The sequence below is a fragment of the Anneissia japonica genome, unplaced genomic scaffold (genome assembly GCF_011630105.1).
Source record: "Anneissia japonica isolate Jap-2015-1 unplaced genomic scaffold, ASM1163010v1 scaffold7731_len1735946_cov199, whole genome shotgun sequence".
NCBI lineage: Eukaryota > Metazoa > Echinodermata > Crinoidea > Comatulida > Comatulidae > Anneissia > Anneissia japonica.
The window spans coordinates 1,423,472-1,446,684 of NW_022758997.1; the positions used below are offsets into that span (position 1 = coordinate 1,423,472).

Here is a 23,213-nt window from a genome sequence, read left to right on the forward strand (position 1 = left end):
ATATATATATAATTGAAGACAAATGGTTGGCTTGATATTTTCCGACACGCTCTTTAATACTGTTCCTAAAAAACAACTGCATAAACGAATGTTGAAAAAGCTGGTGTGATTTCATCCATTCTAAAAAACCATCTTAATAATTTTCGCCACTATTCAATATACCGGTACTCCTTATGTGTTTTCATGACAAGCATTTAATTTATCAAACACATGCTTCAGTGCTGACAAACGGCTGCAATTATACAGTCAAATAGATAAAGCATCATAAAACTTAAGTTTAAAATCAAGTAAAACTTTACTTTTGGTCCACATCCTCTTAAGGTTTTTAATACTGCATTCGCCCACAATCCTATGATTAATATCATAGGTGGCTTACTATCTAATGACCCTAAAATATCTTATGTGATCTCCATTCTTCCAATTTAGGTTTATCTTTATCAAGAAAGATATATGTGTGAACTCGGTTTTAGTCTCATTCACAAACTAATTCTACTCTTTGAACACTTTGACAGATTTTTAAGCTAATATACAGATTCAGATATAAAATAATTATCATCCGCATACTCGGACTCCAACGGTAAACAATTCATTGAAATATGTGGGCATGGTCTAACATTACATACTGCTCTAAGGAGATACAGGGCTAGGGAACCCACAAGAGTAATAGTAAATAACAATCCTGAGAGGGAATCACCCTGAAAAGAGCCTGAATTACTATCGAATTCAGTTGAAAACCTCCCGTTTTACGATGTTACTTATAATTCATAAAATTTAATTTATTTTAATTTAGTATTAAGTTCACTGTAAAAAGCGCATAAAGGTATCTACATTATTCAGCATAAAACTTCACCATTATTAGGCCTATTATTCTTATCATTATTATGGTAAATTATATTTACATAATTACAGTAATACAAAATGAGAAAAATAGTTTGAAAATTGTCATAAATATAGGTAAACTAATATTTACCGACGGTACCTCTATACAAAATTGTTCAGATGGCCGACTGATCTGGTAGGCCCCTTTTGTTGCTTCAAGTGATCCAGGGAGCGGAAAAAGGTTGTCCACAGACGTTTCATAGAGGTGAAGGCGGAAAGGGAGGCGTAGAATCATTGGATAGAATGTGTTTGGTGTCGTTCTCCTTAGTCTGCTTAAGTGGCGGATTTGAGGCAGAAGGGACCATTGGAGGGACTTGTACAGCGGATTCTGCACAAATTGGTTTTATTTTATTTTACAGAAGTTAGAGAAGGCTTTACTGCCGCCAACAGGATATACTAGAAAGATTCACAACAAAATGGACTAAATTGCCATAAAAATTAGCAGCAAAATATTTTGTTGGTATAGGCTAATATTCCTGACTTTTGAGAACAGTGTACTCAAGAATCACGTCACGTCTAACTTTAATGAGGGCGCACTATATACCGGTACTTTGGGTCATAGGTTGAATGAATCGATGAAATCTCAATCGTTGACTCTGAATTTATTTCTGTTTTGATGATCGTATTCGGCTGCAAAAAGGATAAAAAGCTACAAATATAGAAAAGCTATCCACCAGAAATGGCGGATAGCAGTGATACAGAAAGCCAGAGCATCCAGGTGGTTGCAGAGGTGCCGGTTTTGACCCAGTATCTCCGGAAAACTTTGCCTCTTCTGCTCGAAAATGGCGAGCCATCTGTGGCATTGGACAACGCCCTTGCTGAGAAAGGGCACGTAGAATGCATGAAAAAATTCCTTTCTGATCCACAAGTTCATTGTTTAATGGTTCAGAGGAATGTGACAAAAGGTACTTTAGTAAATGCACTTGTTATATTGCTGTATTTTAGAAACTTTAAGCGGTTAATACATGGTTTTTCCAACCTTTTCTTTTACTTTTGCCAAATTCCATTTTTCCCTTCCCACCAGTCCAATCCATTGATAGGGTAGCCTATTATTTATATAAGGGCCTAGCTAGCCCTAGGCCGACCCATCCTGAGCTTGCATCCTAAGGTAGGCTAGCCTAGGGTATCTATGTACAGCCTACTTCNNNCGACCTTCCCACTCCCGACCTCCACCTATACAACCTATCCAAGGGCGAAATAAGGCATAGGAAATATATGATCAACAAACAGGAATGAATCAAGGAAAATTCCTTGTCATGCTGACACTAAAAATAATTTACTGTAGGCCTAACTCAAACAAATTTAGGAAACATGAGGATTTGATCTGGGCTAAGAAATTAAGTATTAATGATAAAATTTAATTAGAAATATATTTTGTTGTAGTACAGACATTGCAAGAAATGAAACCTCACAGAATAATAGCCCTGCTGTGGTTCAGATTAGATTAGAAAAAAAAAGTGTTCCTAGGCCTAGTACCTAGTCCAAAATTACTACTGTAGACCAATTTTTGAGGAATAGAATAGATTAGTTATTCCAATAGTTTTCAAATCATAAACTGTAATAATTAATTAACTTTTAATCAACAGTTTAATATTTTTAAAGTATTACTATTACATTGCCAAAATTAAATTATTTGTGCTGAAATATTGGTGTTACAGTGTTTTATATTTGTTTACTAGATGATGATGATGAAGCGAGTGAAGCTTCAGAACCCGGGGAACCCGAGGTGATAACGTACACTCTGATGAACACGGCTCAGTTCACCAACACCAAAATGATGAGGTATTCTTTAAGCTAAATGTGAAAAAAATTTTAGTAACAACATACTACGGTATTTATGAAAGCATTGCAACAATGCATGTAGTCGGTAGCATTGAGAGAGATGGCGAGGTACAGGGTGAGGGTGGGATAATTTTTTTTTTTTTTTAATTATTTGGTTCAACAGTTCAAGACCACCTTTGAGACCGGAAAATTTGGCGTAGTCTGTGTGATTGATGTGTCATTTGAGGGATAGCTTTATGTTAAAAGATTAAAACTTTGTTGTTGTGATATGCTGAGAAGCAGTTTACCGACCAGTTGATTAGAGATAAAGATACAGGGAAAATTGTTATTGTATTTGTTTTTTTGAAAAAAATAGTCTCAAATCGGAATGTGCACATGTACTGTAAAATTAAAATAAGGCATATCTGTCTCTCTATATGAATTTTGTTCCTTCAGCTAAATATTTAAATATTTCATTTTATTCTTTGATTCATTCTTTTTATGATATTTGGTAATACTCATTCTTGTGTATAATTTACTTTTTTCTCCTTTAATTTTTTTCTCTTTAAATTTTGAAAGCTTACATTACAGTACCATGTAGAAAACTATTTTCATAATACTTTTTTTTGCAATATTTTTAATGACTTTTATAATTGATTTCTAGTGTTGTGTTCCTGAAGAAAGGTGTACTGGTTGACGGTGATAAGTCTATGTCTTCGCAACTACGTGTCATTGCCTTCAGTGAGGGCTCCCCCTTTGAGACCCTACATGCATACGTCAGTGAAGCCATGGCCCCCTTCTTCAAATCCTACATACGGGCTACAGGAAAAGTTGATAGGTACTATTCTTTGACATTAAATATTAAATGTGTTATGCCTTTTGAAAAGACTTTCTTATGTAAATTGGCTTTTGGCAACTTGCCAGCAACCGATGAGTCACATGATGATATGGAAGCGACATGATCTCGCCTACTGCCAGTTGCTCTCAGCCTTCCATGTTCTATTTTGCTGCAATTCAAAGCCGGGCACACACTCGGTCATTAGCCAATGGGACATGCAACAGATCGTTTTCAATGATGAAAACCTTGAAAAATGATGATGATTAAATTCAAATAATTAAATTACAGTACTCATTTAAATTAATCCAGATTTACATTCCTACATTGTATTACAAAAATTATGAAATAATTTCCAGCCAAGTTAAGGGTCAATGCAAAGGTTATAGGAATGATAATACTTAATCGACCAAGACTATTTTTTCTCATCCTGATATCCAATTGAAAAATAATTAAATATACAAAGTAAGTAATTAAAAGTATTAGGCCACATAAAAAAAATTATTAGATTTTCACTCTTTATTTTGAAAATAAGTGATGAGGGCACGTTTTTTTTTTTATAGGAACCATAGAATATTGCTTTTTTTTAAATCAGTGAGGGAGGGACTGTTTTTATTTGGCAAGAATATTGTAAAAATTTTATAAAAACTGGTTTAATTTTATTCTTTCTTAAAGAAAATGTATTTTCCAGTCACAAAATTACATTGTTTTTTTTTATGCTGTTGAAATGAGTGATGGGGTAAAAAAAAAAAATTTGTTTTTATTCCCACATCAATATTTCCCAAATTTTTTATGCGGCCGGGAGTGATAATCTAACAATTTTGTCTATGTCCCTTTAAATTGAATACAAGTTTTTAGCTCAAGACAGTCTCGTGTATTTTACTGATTATTTAAAACGTTTCAGTATGTACATTTTCTTCTTCTAGGGATGGTGACAAAATGGCACCAACAGTTGAGAAGAAAATTTCAGAACTAGAAATGGGACTCCTTCATCTTCAACAAAACATTGACATCCCTGAAATTACACTTCCCATCAATCCTATTGTGTCTTCAATGATCCGCAAATGTCAAGATGAAAATCGTAGGCCAAAGGTCATCGATTTTGCAGACAAGGCAGAGGACTCGGTTTTCTTGAATCAACTTCAAAATGGCGTAAACAGGTGGATTAGAGAGATTCAGAAGGTTGGAAGATTTTATTATTTTTTAAAGTGTCATAGGACTAATGTTTTTCCCTACCTGACCTGTTACAGTATACCAAATACTTGCAGAAAAAAAATTCCCAAGTAATTTGGGTGAGAATCTAACCCAAGACCTCCAGAGAGCTAACTTGGTGTCATAACCCCTTAGACCACCCAGCTTGTGCTTAGTAACTAGTGTTGAATCCGAATCCCATGTGGAGTAGCAGTGGGTACTGCAAATGCAAAGTCAATGTGTTTGCATTAGGAAAATATAATAGGAGGATGTTTTGCCCTACCTAACGTGTTAAAAGTGACTGGTGGTAACATTTGAAACTTGGGCCATGTTTGTAAATTAATGTAAAAATGAGCCTACCACCATCATATGACTAATTGACCTTAAAATTTTCATCTTGACCTTGCTATCATGCGATGAGTCTGCTATCATGTGACTGACTGAGTCTGCTATCATGTGACTGACTGAGTCTGCTATCACATGACTGACTGAGGCTGCTATCATGTGAGTGACTGAGTCTGCTATCACATGACTGAGTCAGCTCTAATGTGACTGACTGAGTCTGCTATCACATGAATGACTGAGTCTGCTATCATGTGACTGACTGAGTCTGCTATCACATGACTGACTGAGTCTGCTATCATGTGAGTGACTGAGTCTGCTATCACATGACTAACTGAGTCTGCTATCACATGACTGACTGAGTCTGCTATCATGTGAGTGACTGAGTCTGCTATCACATGACTAACTGAGTTAGCTCTAATGTGACTGACTGAGTCTGCTATCATGTGACTGACTGAGTCTGCTATCATGTGATTGACTGATCCTGTAAAACAAGTACTTTTAAACTTTCACACTAAGATCTTGTATACTAAAGATAGCACACTCTGATTTCTGCATGCAAATTCTGTAACAACCCTTTCTGAAAAAGCTGTACTTTTTACTGCAAATTGCTTTTATAAAATCGCGGAATGCACTAGCTTGTTGTAATAAGATCTTTGCTACATTGACATGAAGAAGTTCATTGTTATCATCAGCCAATTATGGCTTCATACTGTAAATGTAAATTTAATAGTCTACTCTTCAGTTGCTCTGGTTATGCTATATATTAAAAGGAGACAGACTTTACATTAACTAAAATAATTGATAAACATCATGACATCAGGTCAAGTTCAGTATTGATTTTAAATCGTCACTGTTCCTCTGTGACCTAGTCGACCATCTGTTGCGCAATCATTGTGTTAGGGACAATGAAAGTACTCATGTAAAATTTGTCAAGTAAAATATGGGCTTGTGTATTAGTTAATTAATATTACATAGTGTCGTATATTATTCTGTATGAAACGTAAGCTGAAAACAATATGTTCCAGAGCTCTTATTAAATCACCCCCACATATGGTTTTTTATAGTAAATGTGCTCAAATCTGATTGTTGTTTAATTTTCCTCCTGCTTGTCTGGGACTTGATGATTGAGTTAGTTGATGAGTGATCCATTCATTTATTGCCACTCTCAGCTCATGATACAGCCCATGGATAAAGCAATATGGTTGTACTTTCGAATGCACTGACCCTTCTCTAGGGTAGTTGATGGTCAATCCATTTAACAGACGTTCCATTTAAATCAATTTTTGTTTTTTTACATCCAACACACAAATACCGAATTATACATAGAATAAGATATAACAAATGCAGTGGCGGATCCAGAGATGTCCAAAAAGGGGGGCCAAAAGTGGGGCTGATTGAGATAATACTGCGCTAGGGGGTCCCAGGGTCATGCTCACTCAAATTTTTTGTGTTCTAGACACCCTAAAATAAGCTCTAGGGCATTTTGGGCCTGGCCTCCCCCCCCCCCCCCAAAGCCCCTGAAATGGTAAAAAGTTGAATAACTCTTAAGCCATGATATCTACACCTTGACTCATGTGTGTACTGTATGTCTGTGTATACAATTACAACTCAGTTCAGTCTCATTGATGTTAAATGATTCATTAAGTACTTGGATATTAAGCCTGTTGAAAAGCCAACATGTCATGAGTGCTAAAATATCTAGTTATATACAGTATACCTAGTACTAGTTCTATACTTATAGCTAATACAATAATAATAATAATAATAATAATAATAATAATAATAATAATAATATCATTTATAAGAGCTTTTCAACAGTGGAAAAATTATGTGGCAATTAAAATAATTTTGGGAATAAATACAGTATGTATATAATTATACATTATAGTACTTTTTAAAACCTGTAACTGACTGCAAGACAATAATTATGAATATTATGTTGGCTTCACCATCCTAAATTCCTTCCAGGCTCCAACCCTTAATCTGCCCTTGGCCATAAGCTTCAACTGCCTGTCCTCTCCCCCTTATCCTTACCTGCTTGGCCATCCCACAGACCTTGTGATACCAAGAGAAACAAAATTGCTTCATTAACAACTTTTTTGTTTAAGGTGACCAAGTTGGATCGTGATCCGGCATCAGGCACAGCACTCCAGGAAATCAGCTTCTGGTTGAATCTGGAGAGGGCGCTAATGAAAGTTCAAGAGAAGCGAGAAAGCATTGATGTCGCTCTAACACTAGAAATTCTGAAACATGGCAAACGTTTCCATGCAACCGTCAGCTTTGATACTGATACAGGTGAAGAATTATTTTAACGGAAAAAAATTCTTAACACAAGAATTCCAGAGAAGGGTTTGAAATAATAAATTACGTAAAATGTACAAAGTTAAGTCTTAAAGTTTTAAGAATTGAAGTGGTAATTTGGAATATTGATATATTTTTTCGAAAGGTTTGAAGCAAGCATTAGACACGGTGAATGACTTTGCCCCTCTTATGAAAGACTTCCCTTTGAATGATTTGCTGGCCGCATCCGAGCTCGACCGTATCAGGTTGGCCCTCGTCAGTATCTTCCAACACCTCAGAAAGATCAGGAACACCAAATACCCAATTCAAAGAGCTCTACGACTAGTGGAAGCCATCTCTAGAGATTTGACAACTCAACTTCTCAAGGTTAGTTGAAAATCTTAAAGATACTCTATTGTAATTATAATGATGTAATGAAAATAAAAAAAATGGCAAAAAGTTTTATTTTCTCAATATTTGAAATAGAGAATAAAGAATAAATAACTTTTATTTTAATGATTATTAGTATCCCAGCCTCTATGATTTATCCTGATTAATGGATTTATTTATATTGCAATTCAATTAAGTACTTGAAACTAAGTTTAATTAATTGAATTACAGATTGCAAACATAGATTACAAAAATAAATTTAAAACATAAAACCTAATTATTAATTCAAAAGAATTGTAGAAGTCATGATAATCAATAACATGGTCATTGAAATTTAATCATGTTATATTTGTAGGCTAAAGCATGAGAGCAATTCATTATGTAATTTTTTTTCAGGTGCTTGGAACAAGACGCCTAATGCACATTAGCTTTGAGGAGTTCGAAAAGGTCATGTCTGCATGCTTTGAGGTATTTGGAACTTGGGATGACGAGTACGAGAAGTTACAGGGTTTGCTACGTGATATCGTCAAGAAAAAGCGTGAAGAAAGCTTAAAGATGGTATGGCGTGTCAACCCCAACCACAAACGACTCCAAGTCAGACTAGAAACCATGAGAAAGTATGTAAATGATGTTATGACAATATTTCTTTTAATTTTATTTATTTATTACGGTATAAAAAACATGGTACAAAACATGCTGTGTTTGCATTATAATCAATAGAAAAATATATAAAAACTATTACACATTGTAGAAATAAAGGCTTATTTACAAAACTGTTTACTTATTTTTTATTATTAGACTTAACACTACAAAATATATGTAAAACTTATTACACATATTATAAAAATAAAGCTTAAGCTTATATACAAAGATTTTTTATACAGATTTCGTCGGCAGCATGAACAATTACGTACTGTGATAGTACGAGTACTACGACCAGCTGTTGCCCCCCCAACGGCCCCTGGCAGCCCTGGTGGTCCACGCTCTGAGGAGTCCCAACAGACTAATATGAATGAGCTTCTGATGGATGCTGCGGATGCTAATGCAATTGAAGTAAGCTTGTGGTTGATTGTTTGATTGATTGATTGATTGATTGATTAATTGATTGAGTGATTGATTGAGTGATTAAGTGATTGATTGGCTGGCTGGTTGATTGATTGGTTGATTGATTTATTTATTGATTGATTGGTTAGTTAATTGATTGACTGATTTGATTATTGATTGACCAATGTATTGATGGCTTATCAGTTTTATTGATAAATTATTATTATATGGACTGAGGTCAATTGATACTTATTTAAGAGATGTCCGGTTTATCAATTAAAATATTTATATTTGAATTTAAATTAAATTAAATAAAAATAATAATAAATGGGAGGAATGTGAAATGCAAATTTCAGAATTCAAAGCTTGTAAGAGGTTGCAAGAAAAAATGAATTAATTAATTTCAAAGAAAGTATGTTTTCAAATTGACAAATAATTGCTTAGATTAAAGGCATAATCAAGGTATTCACAGGTGTTCACTTCCCAGTCAGAGTGTCTTAGCTTCATATCCTGAAACACCAAGATTTTTTAAAAATGATAATAATCCTAATAAAGTGAATTATTTTTTTTTACGAGAATCACTACCATTCTGAATTACAGGTGTAATTTAAAATAGATTACAAATTTTCTGTATTGATAAATTGGTCATAATATTATATTTATTGTATGTTAGTTGCTATAATGGTTGAAATAATACACCATAATAAATGAATAGATTTCTAAAAGTTTAAGATTGATTAATTGCTACTAAACTGACAAAGTAATTAATTTGTTTAATTAGCAAATATATAACCGGTGAAGAGAAACACTTTCCAACATTACAGACATTCTAAGTTTAAAAAAGTCTAAATATCATAATTTATATTGTTCTTGGACCTTTTTCTGGCCTTCGAAAGATATTAATAATATTGAATAAATTAATTTGGTTGTTTTGATTCATGTTAAAACAACTAAATGTTAATAACTTGTTACTGAACCTAAATATGATTGTTTTTGAGAAAAGGGTATTATCCCTACCAGACAGTTCTAACCCAATATCCTCTTTTAACCATTTGAGAGCTCTATCAATCTGGGAGAGATTTATTCATTTGCTTAAATTGTCCATGGCTTGCTTTTCCTTTGTATTTTGGTTCTCTTTACAGTACATTTCCTTTGATGTTTAAACGTAAAAATTATTTAATATTTGATAATTCGTTCAAATAACATTTCCTATGAAAGTTAACACTTGCTAAGCTAAAACGTGACTTCACCTTATAGTATTATGTTGTGGCCTTGCTATGAAAAGATATTATTGTCATTGATGAGACTGGTTATTGTTAATCAATGTTCAAATAACATTTATATTGATATTAATGGTGTATAAATTCCTGCCATATGTAAAGATTGACATTATTAATTCCCACGTTGCTTTGGATTATGGAATGTAATTAAGGTTGCCTACAATTATTAAATTATCTCTGTCATGTGTATAACTTTAATATTCTCTTATTGGTTATGAGTTTTAGGTTTTAGGTGCGAGATAATATTTTAGGTGCTTAGTCCATAGGGATATAGGGATGTGTTTATCTCCACTACCTGCATCTAGTAATTTTGGAAGAAGATTAAAACATCTGCTAAAATTATTATTAGAGTTTGAAGATTAATATCTCATAAATGATACCTAGTTTTGCTCAAAAGGTGAAGGTATCTGGAGCAGAATTACTTTACATTTCTTGAAATGTTTTGGTCCAATCAAGTAAAGATTTTGCTAATTAAAGAATACACAGTGAGATGCCCTATAAACAATAAGTCACTGCAATATGGATTCTGTTTGTGAAGCAGCAAATGTTATTGGACAAATTTAATTTAATTTTATCTTATTTACACATAAACAAATAAATCACTGCATTATAAATGACAATCTCTTTCATAATATGTATAACGTCACTCACATCACAAACTAACACAAAGTAAATTAAGGTAGTGCGAGAAAACAAAAAGCAGTCATATCAAAATAAGCGAGTATTGGTTATCAAGAAATGTTGTATTCTTTAACACACAAAAAGTTTGTAAAGAGAACAGTGCATATTTTAACATGAAGTTTTCATGAAGTAACACATTAGGTCAAAAAAAGTTGTTTGTTTGCCTTCCTCCACCCGCTCCTAACTCACTGAAAAAATAGTGGTGGAAAAACAAAAAAAATTAATAAAAGTTTTTTTTTTTAGCTTTTTTCTTTAAAAATAAAAAAAAGTGTAAGTGAATTTATCTTTAATTTTTTGCCAAATTCCCTACAAATTAAACTAAAGTTGATGTCTGATGTAAGATATTGCCATTCTAGGCCTCTGTGGGTCATTTTTTGTTCCATCTGATGAGTATCTTTAAAAAAAAATATAAAAATTTTAAAAAAAATTTCCAACCGCCCCTATTTATAATTTTTAAAAAAAGAAGGGCTAACAAAAAATTTATTTTTTTTGGCCCAACCTACTTTCATTGTGTTAGTTTGTGATGTGAGGATATAGATATGGTGTTTAGATACACTTACTTATTGTTAGAGATTAGGAGGTGAGTTATTTTTTTTATGAGAACTAATCCATTCACATCACAGGATTTGGACTCTGGACCTTCAAATTTGAGGGTGAGTACAATAACCAGCTTACCACTACTGCAATAAAAAAGTTTTTTTTTAAAATTTTTATAGGAAGTGAACCTAGCCTACGAAAATGTGAAGGAAGTAGATGGGCTCGATGTGACACGTGAAGGCTCAGATGCCTTTGAGGCAGCCATGAAGAGGTTTGTCTTAGGCCTAAGGTTCACTGTAAATGTATAATATAGATAGCTAAATCATACTACATCAACCAAACATGCTTACCCCAAAGCAGGAGGTAGGGATGTGTAAAACAAATACATAAAAGAATCATATGAGAATACTAATTCATAGAAAATGTTTTTAAATTAATAAACATTTGCAATTTATAGGTATGATGAACGTATAGACCGTGTAGAAACTAGAATTACTGCACGTCTTCGTGATCAACTGGGCACAGCCAAGAACGCAAACGAAATGTTCCGTATATTCTCGCGTTTCAACGCCCTGTTTGTACGACCTCACATTCGCGGAGCCATCCGGGAATATCAAACACAGTTGATACAGCGTGTCAAAGACGACATCGAGGCTCTTCACGATAAATTCAAGGTAATGATACCTAAATAAAAATGGGTAGGTGTTGGGAAATATAAATTTATTAATAAATTAAAATTGCTTTTCAAAAATCATGCAGACACTAATGATATATTTTATTTTAAGTTAAGTTTTGTTATCTTTTTATTAAACTTAAAGGATAGGTCTACTGATTATAGTCCCTCAATTTTGTCCATTTTAATTTGATTTTAGTCAATAAATTAGAAAATATTTGGTTTTATAAAAAATATGACATATTTTAGATTTTTAAAAATGTTAATATAATGTTTTAATGTAAAACATATGTAACTGTGATTAATGATTAGAAATTTTATTTACACAAGTTGGATTCTTATGATACTATTTCAATTATATAATTGTCCAAAATTGTAAAAATTCACCAAAAAGTGTATTTGTTGCCAGTACATTCTAATATCTAGTGAACAAGGATGTCTCAGCGTGTTAACATTTTCAATCTGGATTTATACAGACTTGAAATTAATTATGACGTCTCCTCTCATGAGAGCTGCTTTAATATCTTAGGTGCTAATCTTGTACGATATTGTTTATTATGGCATGTGGTTGTGGTTCGTGTCGCTCGTATTCTTGTAATTCCCCCGTTGGTTCGGCGATGACTGATGAATCCAGAGAACCCGTTGAAAAACACTTTATAGCGTTAATGACAGATTTAATGACCAATGTTTTGTTTGATAGCTCTTGAATTTAGTTATACTTGCCAGCGTTTGTACCATCTTTCCAGAATTAATTTCAATCATGCGCAATATTATTATTAAAACAGATCTATTAAAAAATGCTTTATAATGTTAATAACAGGTTCAATGTGTCGTTGGATTGATCTTGAAATTACTTGTCAGCTTTGTTCTATGTATCCAGCATAATTTTCATTCATGCACAGTATTATAAAACCAGATTTAAGTTTAATAAGTTTTTTTTTGCATGAATAAAACAGGCTAAGTTCAAATTTGATATTGCGATTCAGGATTATAAAGATTTAAACATGTTTAGAGACCTTGACAAAGACATTAATGAAACTTATGTCTACTAAAAATTTTCTTAATGAGATGACAATAAGTTATGAATTTGTATAGATATAGTGGTGGTTGCACTTGTTATCTTTATGGACTCTAAACCTCCAAACTATCAAATTCCATGTGATAAATACTTGTGATTTGACCCTATATGGATTCCATATGACATAATATGCCCATATATTAACAAATTCTCAGAAATTTGTTATATATATTGCTCAAATATTGGGGTCCTAGAAGTAAAGCAAGTGGTCTTTGTTTTTTTTATTAGCATTACTTTAATTTTAAATAATAATGATTTGAAAAATGAGAGAAATCTCAACAAATATAAATAGAAATCATTGTGTTTAATCATTAGTGGGATAAAACATCAACAAATACTGTAGTCTTTATTTTCTGCCTGGTCAACTTTTTACTTTTAAGAGCAGGATGCCAAAATGAATGGCCAGGAACAGTCAACCATGGTTTATTTAAAGAGTAGGATTTGTTTCTAAGGCAAGATTATGATTCATTTTGGCCAGGTCTTATAACTATTGTATTATTTCTTGGTTTATTTTACCACGGTAGAGCGTAGTAATTTGCGTGCTATGACAATTATAAGGGACTCGTAGTTCATATGATTATATATAATATTTATGATAAAATATTATTCATTACCACATCTTAGGTCCAGTATCCATTGAGCAAGGCCAGTAAGATGAGTAAGGTGAGGGACTTGCCTCCCACCTCTGGATCCATCATCTGGGCAAGACAGGTAAGTAGAAATAATTTAAGCTGACAGAGACACAGGTGTGTGGGGTGTCATGTAAAGGTTTGTTATTGCAGATTTGTCATTGCAGGTGTCATTTGCGTTGTCATTTGCAGGTGTGTTAGTTGCAAGTGTGTCATTTACAGGTGTGTCATCATTTACCGTTGGGCCATTTGCAGATGTGTCTGCAAGTGTATATTAAGCAGGTGTATATTATGCAGGTGTTACTTTGTCACTGGCTTGTGTGTCATTTGCAGGTGTGTCATTGTTGACTTGTTTCTCCACAGATTGATCGCCAGCTCACAGCCTACATGAGGCGAGTAGAGGATGTACTTGGCAAAGGCTGGGAAAATCATGTTGAAGGTCAGAAGTTGAAAGCAGATGGAGATAGCTTCCGTGCTAAACTAAGCACTCAGGAGGTGTTTGATGATTGGTCAAGAAAGGTTAGAAAAATATTTAAATGTTTCTGCTATAAGTCTTTTCCGACTGTCTTAATATATATACTCTTCTTCAGCCAAATGTTGTTAGTTAAATGGTTGTGTTGTACTAACTAAATGATATTATTTTTAAGATTTTTAAACAAGGAGATTTCCATAATTGTGTTATTAAAATCTTATTACCAGTATGTATTTAAAGTTGTTGCATTCTATTCTATGAAAGGTCTTTTTTGAAATTAGTTGCTTGTTTTTTTAACATTACTTATGGTAGGTTCAGCAGCGTCAACTTGGAGTCACCGGCCGCATCTTCACAATTGAAAGTCAGAGAGCTCGCGCTGGAACAAAGTCCAACGTCCTCAAACTCAGAATCAACTTCTTACCGGATATCATAACATTGTCCAAGGAGGTTTGTATGAATATTCATGAATAGATTTGCATAAATTAATGGGTACATGCTAATGAATATTCATTCAATTTATTAATATGCTAATCTATGCTACAGTAAGACTCAAATTTAAATAGTAAATTTAGAAACTCTGTGATATGAATGAATCTACAAAAACTAATGAAAACATTGTCATGCTAACGAATATTTGTGCAGTTTATTAATATGACATGGTTAGACAAATGTGATATACTAAATTTTTTTTTATAAGTAATTATAAATATTGATAATTGTTAATTATATATAATAGGTACGTAACTTGAAATGGCTTGGTTTCCGTGTGCCGTTAGCAATTGTCAACAAGGCACATCAGGCCAATCAGCTATACCCATTCGCAATCTCTCTGATCGAGAGTGTTAGGACCTACGAACGTACCTGTGACAAGGTAAGATTATTGATATTGTATCTATTTAGTAACAATCCCTTTAAAATAATGGAATTGTCGAATTCGGTGTGTCAAGTAGAACAGATATTCTTTGATTTGTGTAATTTAAAAATGTCATTTTTTGGTGTAATAATATTCAAAAAAGGCTTTATAAATGTCCATATATATATATATATTTGTATAACAAGTAAGGAAATTTTACATACTAATGAATATTCATTAAATTTATCAACATATTTTAATGAATGTAAACAGAAATGTATTGTATTTTCTTAATATGTGGTGCGAGAAAAAAAAATAACAATTAAAAAATAATATACAGTACATGTATAATGAAAAGGTATGATTTTGTTTGCATTTCAATATCTCTAGGTTGAAGCAAGGCCAACCATCACTCTCTTGGTTGCAGGTCTGAAGAAAGAAGTACAAGGCTTGATCGCAGAAGTAAGTAATAAATAAAAATATATTGAAATTAAATTTATTCAACTTTCAATGAGATACAGTTTGAACAATTTATTGTTAGTGTATATGCTTTTAATAATTATTTATACTAAGTCATGAATTGTCTTTTAATCTATCACAGGGAATTGGTCTTGTTTGGGAGTCTTACAAACTTGATCCTTATGTTCAGAAGTTGGCTGAGACTGTCTTTAACTTCCAAGAGAAAGTAAGTTGTCTGATGTAACCTAAAATTGAATCTGATAATGTTAGGTTGTTAGAACAGAGTTCGTTTGTATAAGGACTTAAAACCAGAGGCCCGGTGTAAACATCTAGCTTTTTTGCACTTAAAAGAATCCAATACGTCTTTTAGAAGAGTAGAAGACATCCCAATGATCTGGTTCATTTCAACCCCAGTTCATTGTGGAATAAATACCTCTTTATGGCTGCTTGGGTAATCATGAACTACACCCATATGAATTCCAGCACAATGATGCTACTATTAGCCTTACCTTTGAGGAGCAAAACATTATCTGTCAGTTGAGAATAAATTAAATAAATATACTGTTATTATACTGTTCCATTAGCTGACTTTGAAAAATCACTTTTTCAATCACTGCTAAATATATTAATGGCTTTTGTTATTGTCTTAAGGTGGACGATTTACTTATGATAGAGGAGAAAATCGATCAGGATGTACGATCACTTGATAGTGCTGATTACAATGCCAACATCTTTGCAGAAATTCTAGGCCATATCCAGAAAGCTGTAGATGATTTGAGCTTGCACTCTTACTCCAATCTCCCTCAATGGGTCGCCAAGTTGGACTCAGTGGTACGAATGATGATTTACAATTATTGGAACCTACCTCGTCTTCAATTAAATAATCATCATCAATGTCACATCATCATCCTATGATAATTCACATTATCAACATTATCATTATCAACCTCATTATCATCATTGCTTCAGCATCAACACATTAAACACCATTATCAACCTTATCATTGTCATTACCGTCATCCCTTTCACCTTCCTTAACAATTTCATTACTATCCACCACCATATCATCATTATTATCCACTTCAATTGTTACCTTTGCATTATTATTTCCGCCATTGGCATCATCGCTGTAATTATTGCTGTAATTGCCACCAACGCTGTAATCACCATCATCGTCACAATCACTAACATCATCATTACCGTCACCGCCATCATCATCATTTCTCCCATAATCATCATAAATTTAGTCATTGTAACTTTATCGTAATTAGCATCAGCATTGTAAATATATTTGTCAGTATCTCCATCATTGTCATTGCTACTGTCATCGTCATTTCATTGTCGTCATTTCATCTTTATATATGAAGTGTTCACAATCGCCATCATCATCCCCACCACCATTGTTTTAATCTTCTTCAATCCATTTGATTATGTAGGTCGAGAAGTGTCTTGCCAAGAGATTGCAAGCTGGGCTGCAGGCTTGGACAAAATGCTTGTATGGTGATAAGACATCCAGATTTGAGGAGACCATGGATACAGATGCACCTGCTAAACACAAGCCAGGTGGTGACCCCAAGATCAAGGTACATATCAGCACCTGTATGCAAATTTAGCGAGTTATGTTCACAGGTTTTTTAGCCACTGATAAAAAACTTCCTGTCCCGTTTTGGAATAGCGTTTTTATGTCTAGGCTGGTGTCTTATTGCGAGACATTCTGTGTTGTAATTAATTGCAAATTGTTTAACTGGGTTATGATGATGCAACACAAAATCTGTTGACTAAACCAGCCTCAGTTTTTGGTGGATTTTTTTGTTGATGATTTTCAGATTTTTAATAGAAATCATTAGCATGATAATATTGTGATTGTTACTTCATTTCAGGGTTTGATCCATGAGATCAGAATCACAAACCAGGTCATGTACTTGGGCCCACCAATTGAGGAGGCCAGGTACCAGCTCCTGCAACAGCTCTTTGCTTGGCAGCAGATTGTTACATCACAGAGACGTCTGGAGAGCTCACGTTACCAGGTAAGCATAGTTAAACAAATTTATAAGATAAAAATTTTGTCCGCCATTTTGGTGTTTGAATTTTATTATTAGGCTAAAAAGGGTTCTTTCTTAACCCAAGAATGAACGACACAAAATCTTTAGTATTTATGCTTTGATTAATGTATTTGATAACTTAACCATGGATAGTTGTCCTGTGGTTAACATTAACTAAAATGTACAAGGCGACAGAATTAGACAAAAATTCTGAACAAACAATCCTCACTTACAAATTTCACTGTAGCTTGGGCAATGCAAATATTTTTTTTTTCTTTAAATTGTGTCATTAATTTTATTTGTTTTGATAAATATTTGTTGTTGTTTTTGTAGGTTGGTGTTGATCACCATGAGTCTGCTAAACACTCTGTCTACCGGAACCTCCTGACCAAGCTCCCAGATGGGCCCATTATATTAGAAGAAGCTTACAGGGCAATTGATGACACCTTGAACTACGTGAAGGAGTATGTTAAGGTGTGGCTTCAGTATCAGTCCTTGTGGGATATGCAGTCGCACAACATCTACAACAAGCTCGGAGAGGACATGACAAGATGGACTCAGCTCTTGACAGAAATTAGGTAAGCTTTCAGATTTGGCAATGTTTTTTTTAATGTTATATGTATAATAGTAATAATAATTTGCTTTTATATAGTGCTCTTTGCTGGTGTGTCACAGCGATATTACACCATTAATCTATTGAAAGAGATGAGTTTTAAGGAGAGAATTGAACTTGTGACGAGACTAAGACTGAGATACAGTATATTTACAGTGCAATTGCCAATGCAGTTTTGTAGGTAGTCAATCTGCTTCGGTTCCATCCATACTATTTTATATAATTTATTAATCAAAAATGTAATCAACAAACTAGGTAAACTTATCCAACGACAAAGTGCCTTAAATTGTCTCTGAGGAAAGGACTAGATCAAATACAATAATTTGGCGCAGCGGTTGCGTTTCTGCTTCTTCTCAACCTTGAGGTTGTAGGTTCAGTCCCTCGCTCTGTATTTCGCTTGTGTCCTTAGGCAAGGCAATTTACCTGCGGTTGTCTCTCTACCCATGAGTACATGTGGATAACTGGTAGGCACAAACACAAAATGTGCTGATTACAGCTGCAACATTATGGAATTCTCCCAGGGACCTGAATATGTGTTCCATATGTGCTTGATCTAATGACCAGGAGTAATAATGTTAAGCACATAGAGGTCTCTACAATATATTTTGACAACTATTATTACTGTATATTATTGTTAATATATAGCTATTAAATTGGTGTTCAAATGACATAATGTTTGTCAATGGAAATTTTGCATGAAGGGTGGAGAAAGACGAACATAGGTAAAGTGCTTTGTCCATGGACCGAAGCGAAAAAACATACTGCATAAGATTCAAGCCAACCTTCTGCCATCACGATAGTTACATTTAATAGAATAATGCGAATGATGATTAATTGTTAATATATTTTAATTTGTTTAAATAGACAAGCTCGTACCACTTTTGATACTGCCGAGTCAAGAAAGGAATTTGGACCTATTGTGGTGGATTATGGAAAGGTAAGTAAAACAGGTTTGCTTTCTCCAGGAACCTATCACTGCTTGACCCACCATTTTTTTAGCAGTGCTAAACGTTCATTAAGTCTCATCACCATAGAGGATTGTTGAATCTAAAGCAAATTCTGTGGCTTATTCATCAACATTTCTCCCATGTACCCGCTTCTCTTTAGAACTTGTTGCTACCTTATTGGTACCTCACGGAATGTTCAACCGAGGTTTGCAAAGAAAGCATGTATTCCAGGACAAGCAAAGTTTCCGCAATCTTGATTGGGTTTTCGTTTTCAGATTTAGCAATACCAACTACTTGAAAAATGTTCAGCTTTGTGCGCTAGCCATATGCAAATCACATTGCAATTCCACATGCTTTGGGTTTGTAACAGGACTGTGCTTTCTCCAAATCGCTGATTCTTTTTTGTTAAATGCAATATATTTCCTAAATTTTACCTCCAATTCTTTATAATGTTTAAAAGGGATTCTTTCACAAGTACTTCCGAGCTAGGATCTTTGTTGACTTGGCCTTTTTCAAACCTGTACTCTTTTCAGTAAAACACTGGAACTTGTGCAGCACGTCGTACTCACACGACAACATAGAATATAAGTTAGGTGGGGTTAGCATATATACCCAGATGAAGAATATTGCATAAAAAGTACTTAAATGTAGCTGATGTTGGCTCATACCTGAAGAATTGCAGTAAATGCAGATTTAGTATGATGCACTGCACGAATAACACATACATATTCCACTTCCGTGCCAATAGGTGCAGTCAAAAGTGAACATGAAGTACGACACTTGGCACAAGGAGATTTTGAGCAAATTTGGAACGATGCTCGGCAACGAGATGACAGAATTCCACTCCTCACTCTCAAAGGTATGCTAAGAAGACAGTGTGTTATACTTTAATAGCATCTCTCTCACTGATGCAGATATGTTTGGAACCTTCTATTCTTATATACAATTTTATGATATTGTTACCTAAAACTACATCTACTGCTGTTAGTTAAAGTAGTAATTGCCAAATATACATTTTATTTTAGTCTCGAACAGAGCTTGAACAGCACTCAGTCGATACAGCCAGCACAGCTGATGCCGTTAGCTTCATCACATACGTACAGAACCTTAAGAGGAAACACCGTACTTGGGAGAAGCAAGTAGAGGTAATAACATATTTTATGTATTGTATTTTTCATTATATAAAAATTCATTCACAATTTCCCATTCAAGAAGCTTGTACCCTTGCTATATACTGGATGAAAGATGCTGCATAAGGCTTGTCATGCCAGAACCAGCGTCAGTAACCAAAACAAGAAACTTGACTTTTTAATATATTTATATTCTCCACATTATAAGCTTTAAAATGATGGGTCATTTACTAAAATCAACTTACTATTGCCAAAAAATTAGGAGTAAAAGTATTACAGCTTTTCTGTACTAAAGTATACAATACAGCCACACCATTATGCTAATTACTCATTTTAACTTTTAGCAACAGTGATGCTGGTTTTGGGATGGCAAGCCTCATTTCAAATCATTTTAGGTGTTAAGCAATGTACTTGTATTTTCATTATGAGAAAAAAAACAACTTGTATTCTCTCAAACCTTGGACCCTGGTCTAGAGATGAAAGTGGCAGCCACCAAGCTACCATATAGCTTCACACTTAAAATAATAACACATGTAATGACTAAAGTACATATATAAATATTTTAATTAATGACATGTAATAATAAAATTTGTACTTGGCCTTTAAATGTATAACACATTATTTTATGTGTTATATAGATGTATCACCACGGGCAGAAGCTTCTTGAGAGGCAGCGCTACCAGTTCCCATCCAGCTGGCTGTACGTGGATAACATCGAAGGTGAATGGGGGGCTTACAATGAAATCATGAAGAGGAAGGATGCCTCCATCCAACAACAGGTACAGCGGTATTAATTAAGGTGGTTGTAGTGACTGCAGGTTCAGCAGTATTGGTGATGGTGGTTGTAGTGGGTGCAATTACAGGAGTATTAATTACGGTAGTTATAATGGGTATAATGGGTGTAATGGGTGTGGTTGTGGTGATGATGGTGTTTTGTAGTGGTAGTAGTTTTAGACTATTTGTGAGGGTGTCTAATATGATAGTGGTGATTGTGTTGTTGGTGGTAGTAGTATTAATTGTGATGATGCTGGGGTGGTTGTGGTGGCAGCTATAGTAGTAGTGATGATGGTAGAGTAGTGGCAATGTATGATCAGCTAGTGATATATGTGTGGTGGTCCAGTGAGATTGCGGTGGTAGTTGTCAGTTGTACAGTAATTATTGTGTTAGTTGTTGAAGGGTTCTCATGGTCATTATTTACAAACATAAATCTTGAATGCCTAAAACAAAATCCTTGCCTGATCATACACTTAAGAAATAATTTCTATATTTTCTCAAAGGTTGCTAGCCTACAGATGAAAATTGTTGCTGAGGATAAGACTGTTGAGCTCAGAACCTCAGAACTACTGGCAGAGTGGGAGAAAGGCAAACCCATTCAGGTAATTAAAAATCATCAAAAATTTAAATCCCCTAACTTTTTTCAATCACAAACACCAGTTTGTATTAAAGCAAGCAAAGAAGGTGCAGATAACAATCATTAAAAAAAAGTGATTACATTTTATCTTACTTGGCCGACTGTTGTAACAGTATTCTGAAGTTCACTATTTGATTCCTGTAGCAGTTTTATATGTGCGTTCCCTATGTGGGCAAAATGATGTTTTGTCAAACCCATATATGGGCATGATAGTCATATCATACCCATATATGGGCATGATAAAGTCATATCATACCCATATATGGGCATGATAAAGTCATATCATACCCATATATGGGCAATTTACATAATTTTGTTTCATAATAGCTTGATATTGTGGACATGATATATGATATTTTGAAATTTCTGAGTTCTTTGGAGAATAATATTCATCCCGCCTTCTTTAAAAAGAACATAGCTTACAAAGAGGTGTTATTACTTGCGCCATTTTCTTTTGGAATTTTTTCCCCTTCTGAGCTAGCAATGCTTAGCTGTCTAATCCAAACACTGATGATTTATCCATGGAGAAATAATTATTCCTACTTGATTTATGTGTATATATTTTTTAATGATAATACTCAACAGGGTGATCTGAAGCCAGACGCAGCAACCAGTGCATTGACCATCTTCGAAGGAAAGTTTGCCAGGTTGAAAGAGGATAGAGACAACATTGCCAAAGCTAAAGAAGCTCTCGAACTGAAAGAAGCAGGTATGCCTATATATTCAACAGTTAGCACCATTCTAAATCTTGGCCGTACAAAACCAGACTTGCGTCTCGTAGATTCAGCAGACATGTTTAATATAATAATGTTTGTTTGCTTCAGATTTGTCTAATCAAACAAATAATTTAATTGTAAGACATGTTTGATATAATAATGTTTGTTTGCTTCAGATTTGTCTAATCAAACAAATAATTTAATTTTAAGACATGTTTGATATAATAATGTTTGTTTGCTTCAGATTTGTCTAATCAAACAAATGGTTTCATTGTAAGTCTGACAGTGATGTAAATTTTTTTTGAAGAATTGTAGAATAAGATGACATTGTTACCATATTTCTACTATACTGTTTATTGTATTTTACCAATACTACTGGCTAAAAATTATATCTATCTTATTACTTACCTGTATAGGCACATTCACTAACAGTGAAGAGAGAATGCAAGTGGCCTTAGAAGAACTCCAGGACCTGAAGGGTGTGTGGTCAGAACTCTCCAAGATCTGGGAAAGTATCGACGATATGAAGGAAAAGCCTTGGCTTTCCATCCAGCCACGAAAAGTATGTCACAGTACCAAGTGGGAAGCTAGGGTTTGAAATGTCTAAAGCCCTGTTCAGACTATGTGAAAACATGTGATATGCCTAAATATAGTCGTGATGACATCATGTCGTGACCATATATAGGCACATCTGACTATATATGGGCATACAGCAGTTTGTTTTCAAATAAAATTTGATAGTGTGGTCAGAATTAACATGATTACAGTTCAAACAGTATCTCTGTTCCTGCTCAAGGCATGGACAATGTACATATAATGTAATAGAACCTTTTGTGTCAATCATATTTAACAAATAACCAATCAGAACAGGGCCTACAAACATGTGTACTCTCCCACAAACGTGCGTGTTTGCATATGTTTTTACACTGTCATTTTGTGGGACTTTGGCAACAATATTCTAGGGTGG

At 34.0% G+C, this 23,213-nt stretch overlaps 1 protein-coding gene across 1 annotated transcript in view; it reads left to right on the top strand.

The window, feature by feature from the left end:
• Positions 1-1,446: 1,446 nt before the first annotated feature.
• Positions 1,447-23,213, top strand: part of LOC117125502 (cytoplasmic dynein 1 heavy chain 1-like) — a gene marked incomplete in the record, with an annotated part of 58,601 nt that continues 36,834 nt past the window's right edge. Inside the window, 27 exon segments of the mRNA XM_033272006.1 lie at positions 1,447-1,784; positions 2,559-2,661; positions 3,305-3,478; positions 4,402-4,657; positions 7,120-7,306; positions 7,458-7,678; positions 8,078-8,298; positions 8,566-8,734; positions 11,403-11,494; positions 11,681-11,897; positions 13,599-13,685; positions 13,967-14,122; positions 14,388-14,522; positions 14,812-14,946; positions 15,319-15,390; positions 15,530-15,613; positions 16,039-16,218; positions 16,824-16,970; positions 17,268-17,414; positions 17,763-18,007; positions 18,907-18,979; positions 19,738-19,848; positions 20,015-20,134; positions 20,758-20,898; positions 21,397-21,495; positions 22,116-22,239; positions 22,663-22,808. Coding sequence (XP_033127897.1) covers positions 1,559-1,784; positions 2,559-2,661; positions 3,305-3,478; positions 4,402-4,657; positions 7,120-7,306; positions 7,458-7,678; positions 8,078-8,298; positions 8,566-8,734; positions 11,403-11,494; positions 11,681-11,897; positions 13,599-13,685; positions 13,967-14,122; positions 14,388-14,522; positions 14,812-14,946; positions 15,319-15,390; positions 15,530-15,613; positions 16,039-16,218; positions 16,824-16,970; positions 17,268-17,414; positions 17,763-18,007; positions 18,907-18,979; positions 19,738-19,848; positions 20,015-20,134; positions 20,758-20,898; positions 21,397-21,495; positions 22,116-22,239; positions 22,663-22,808 — 4,068 coding nt within the window.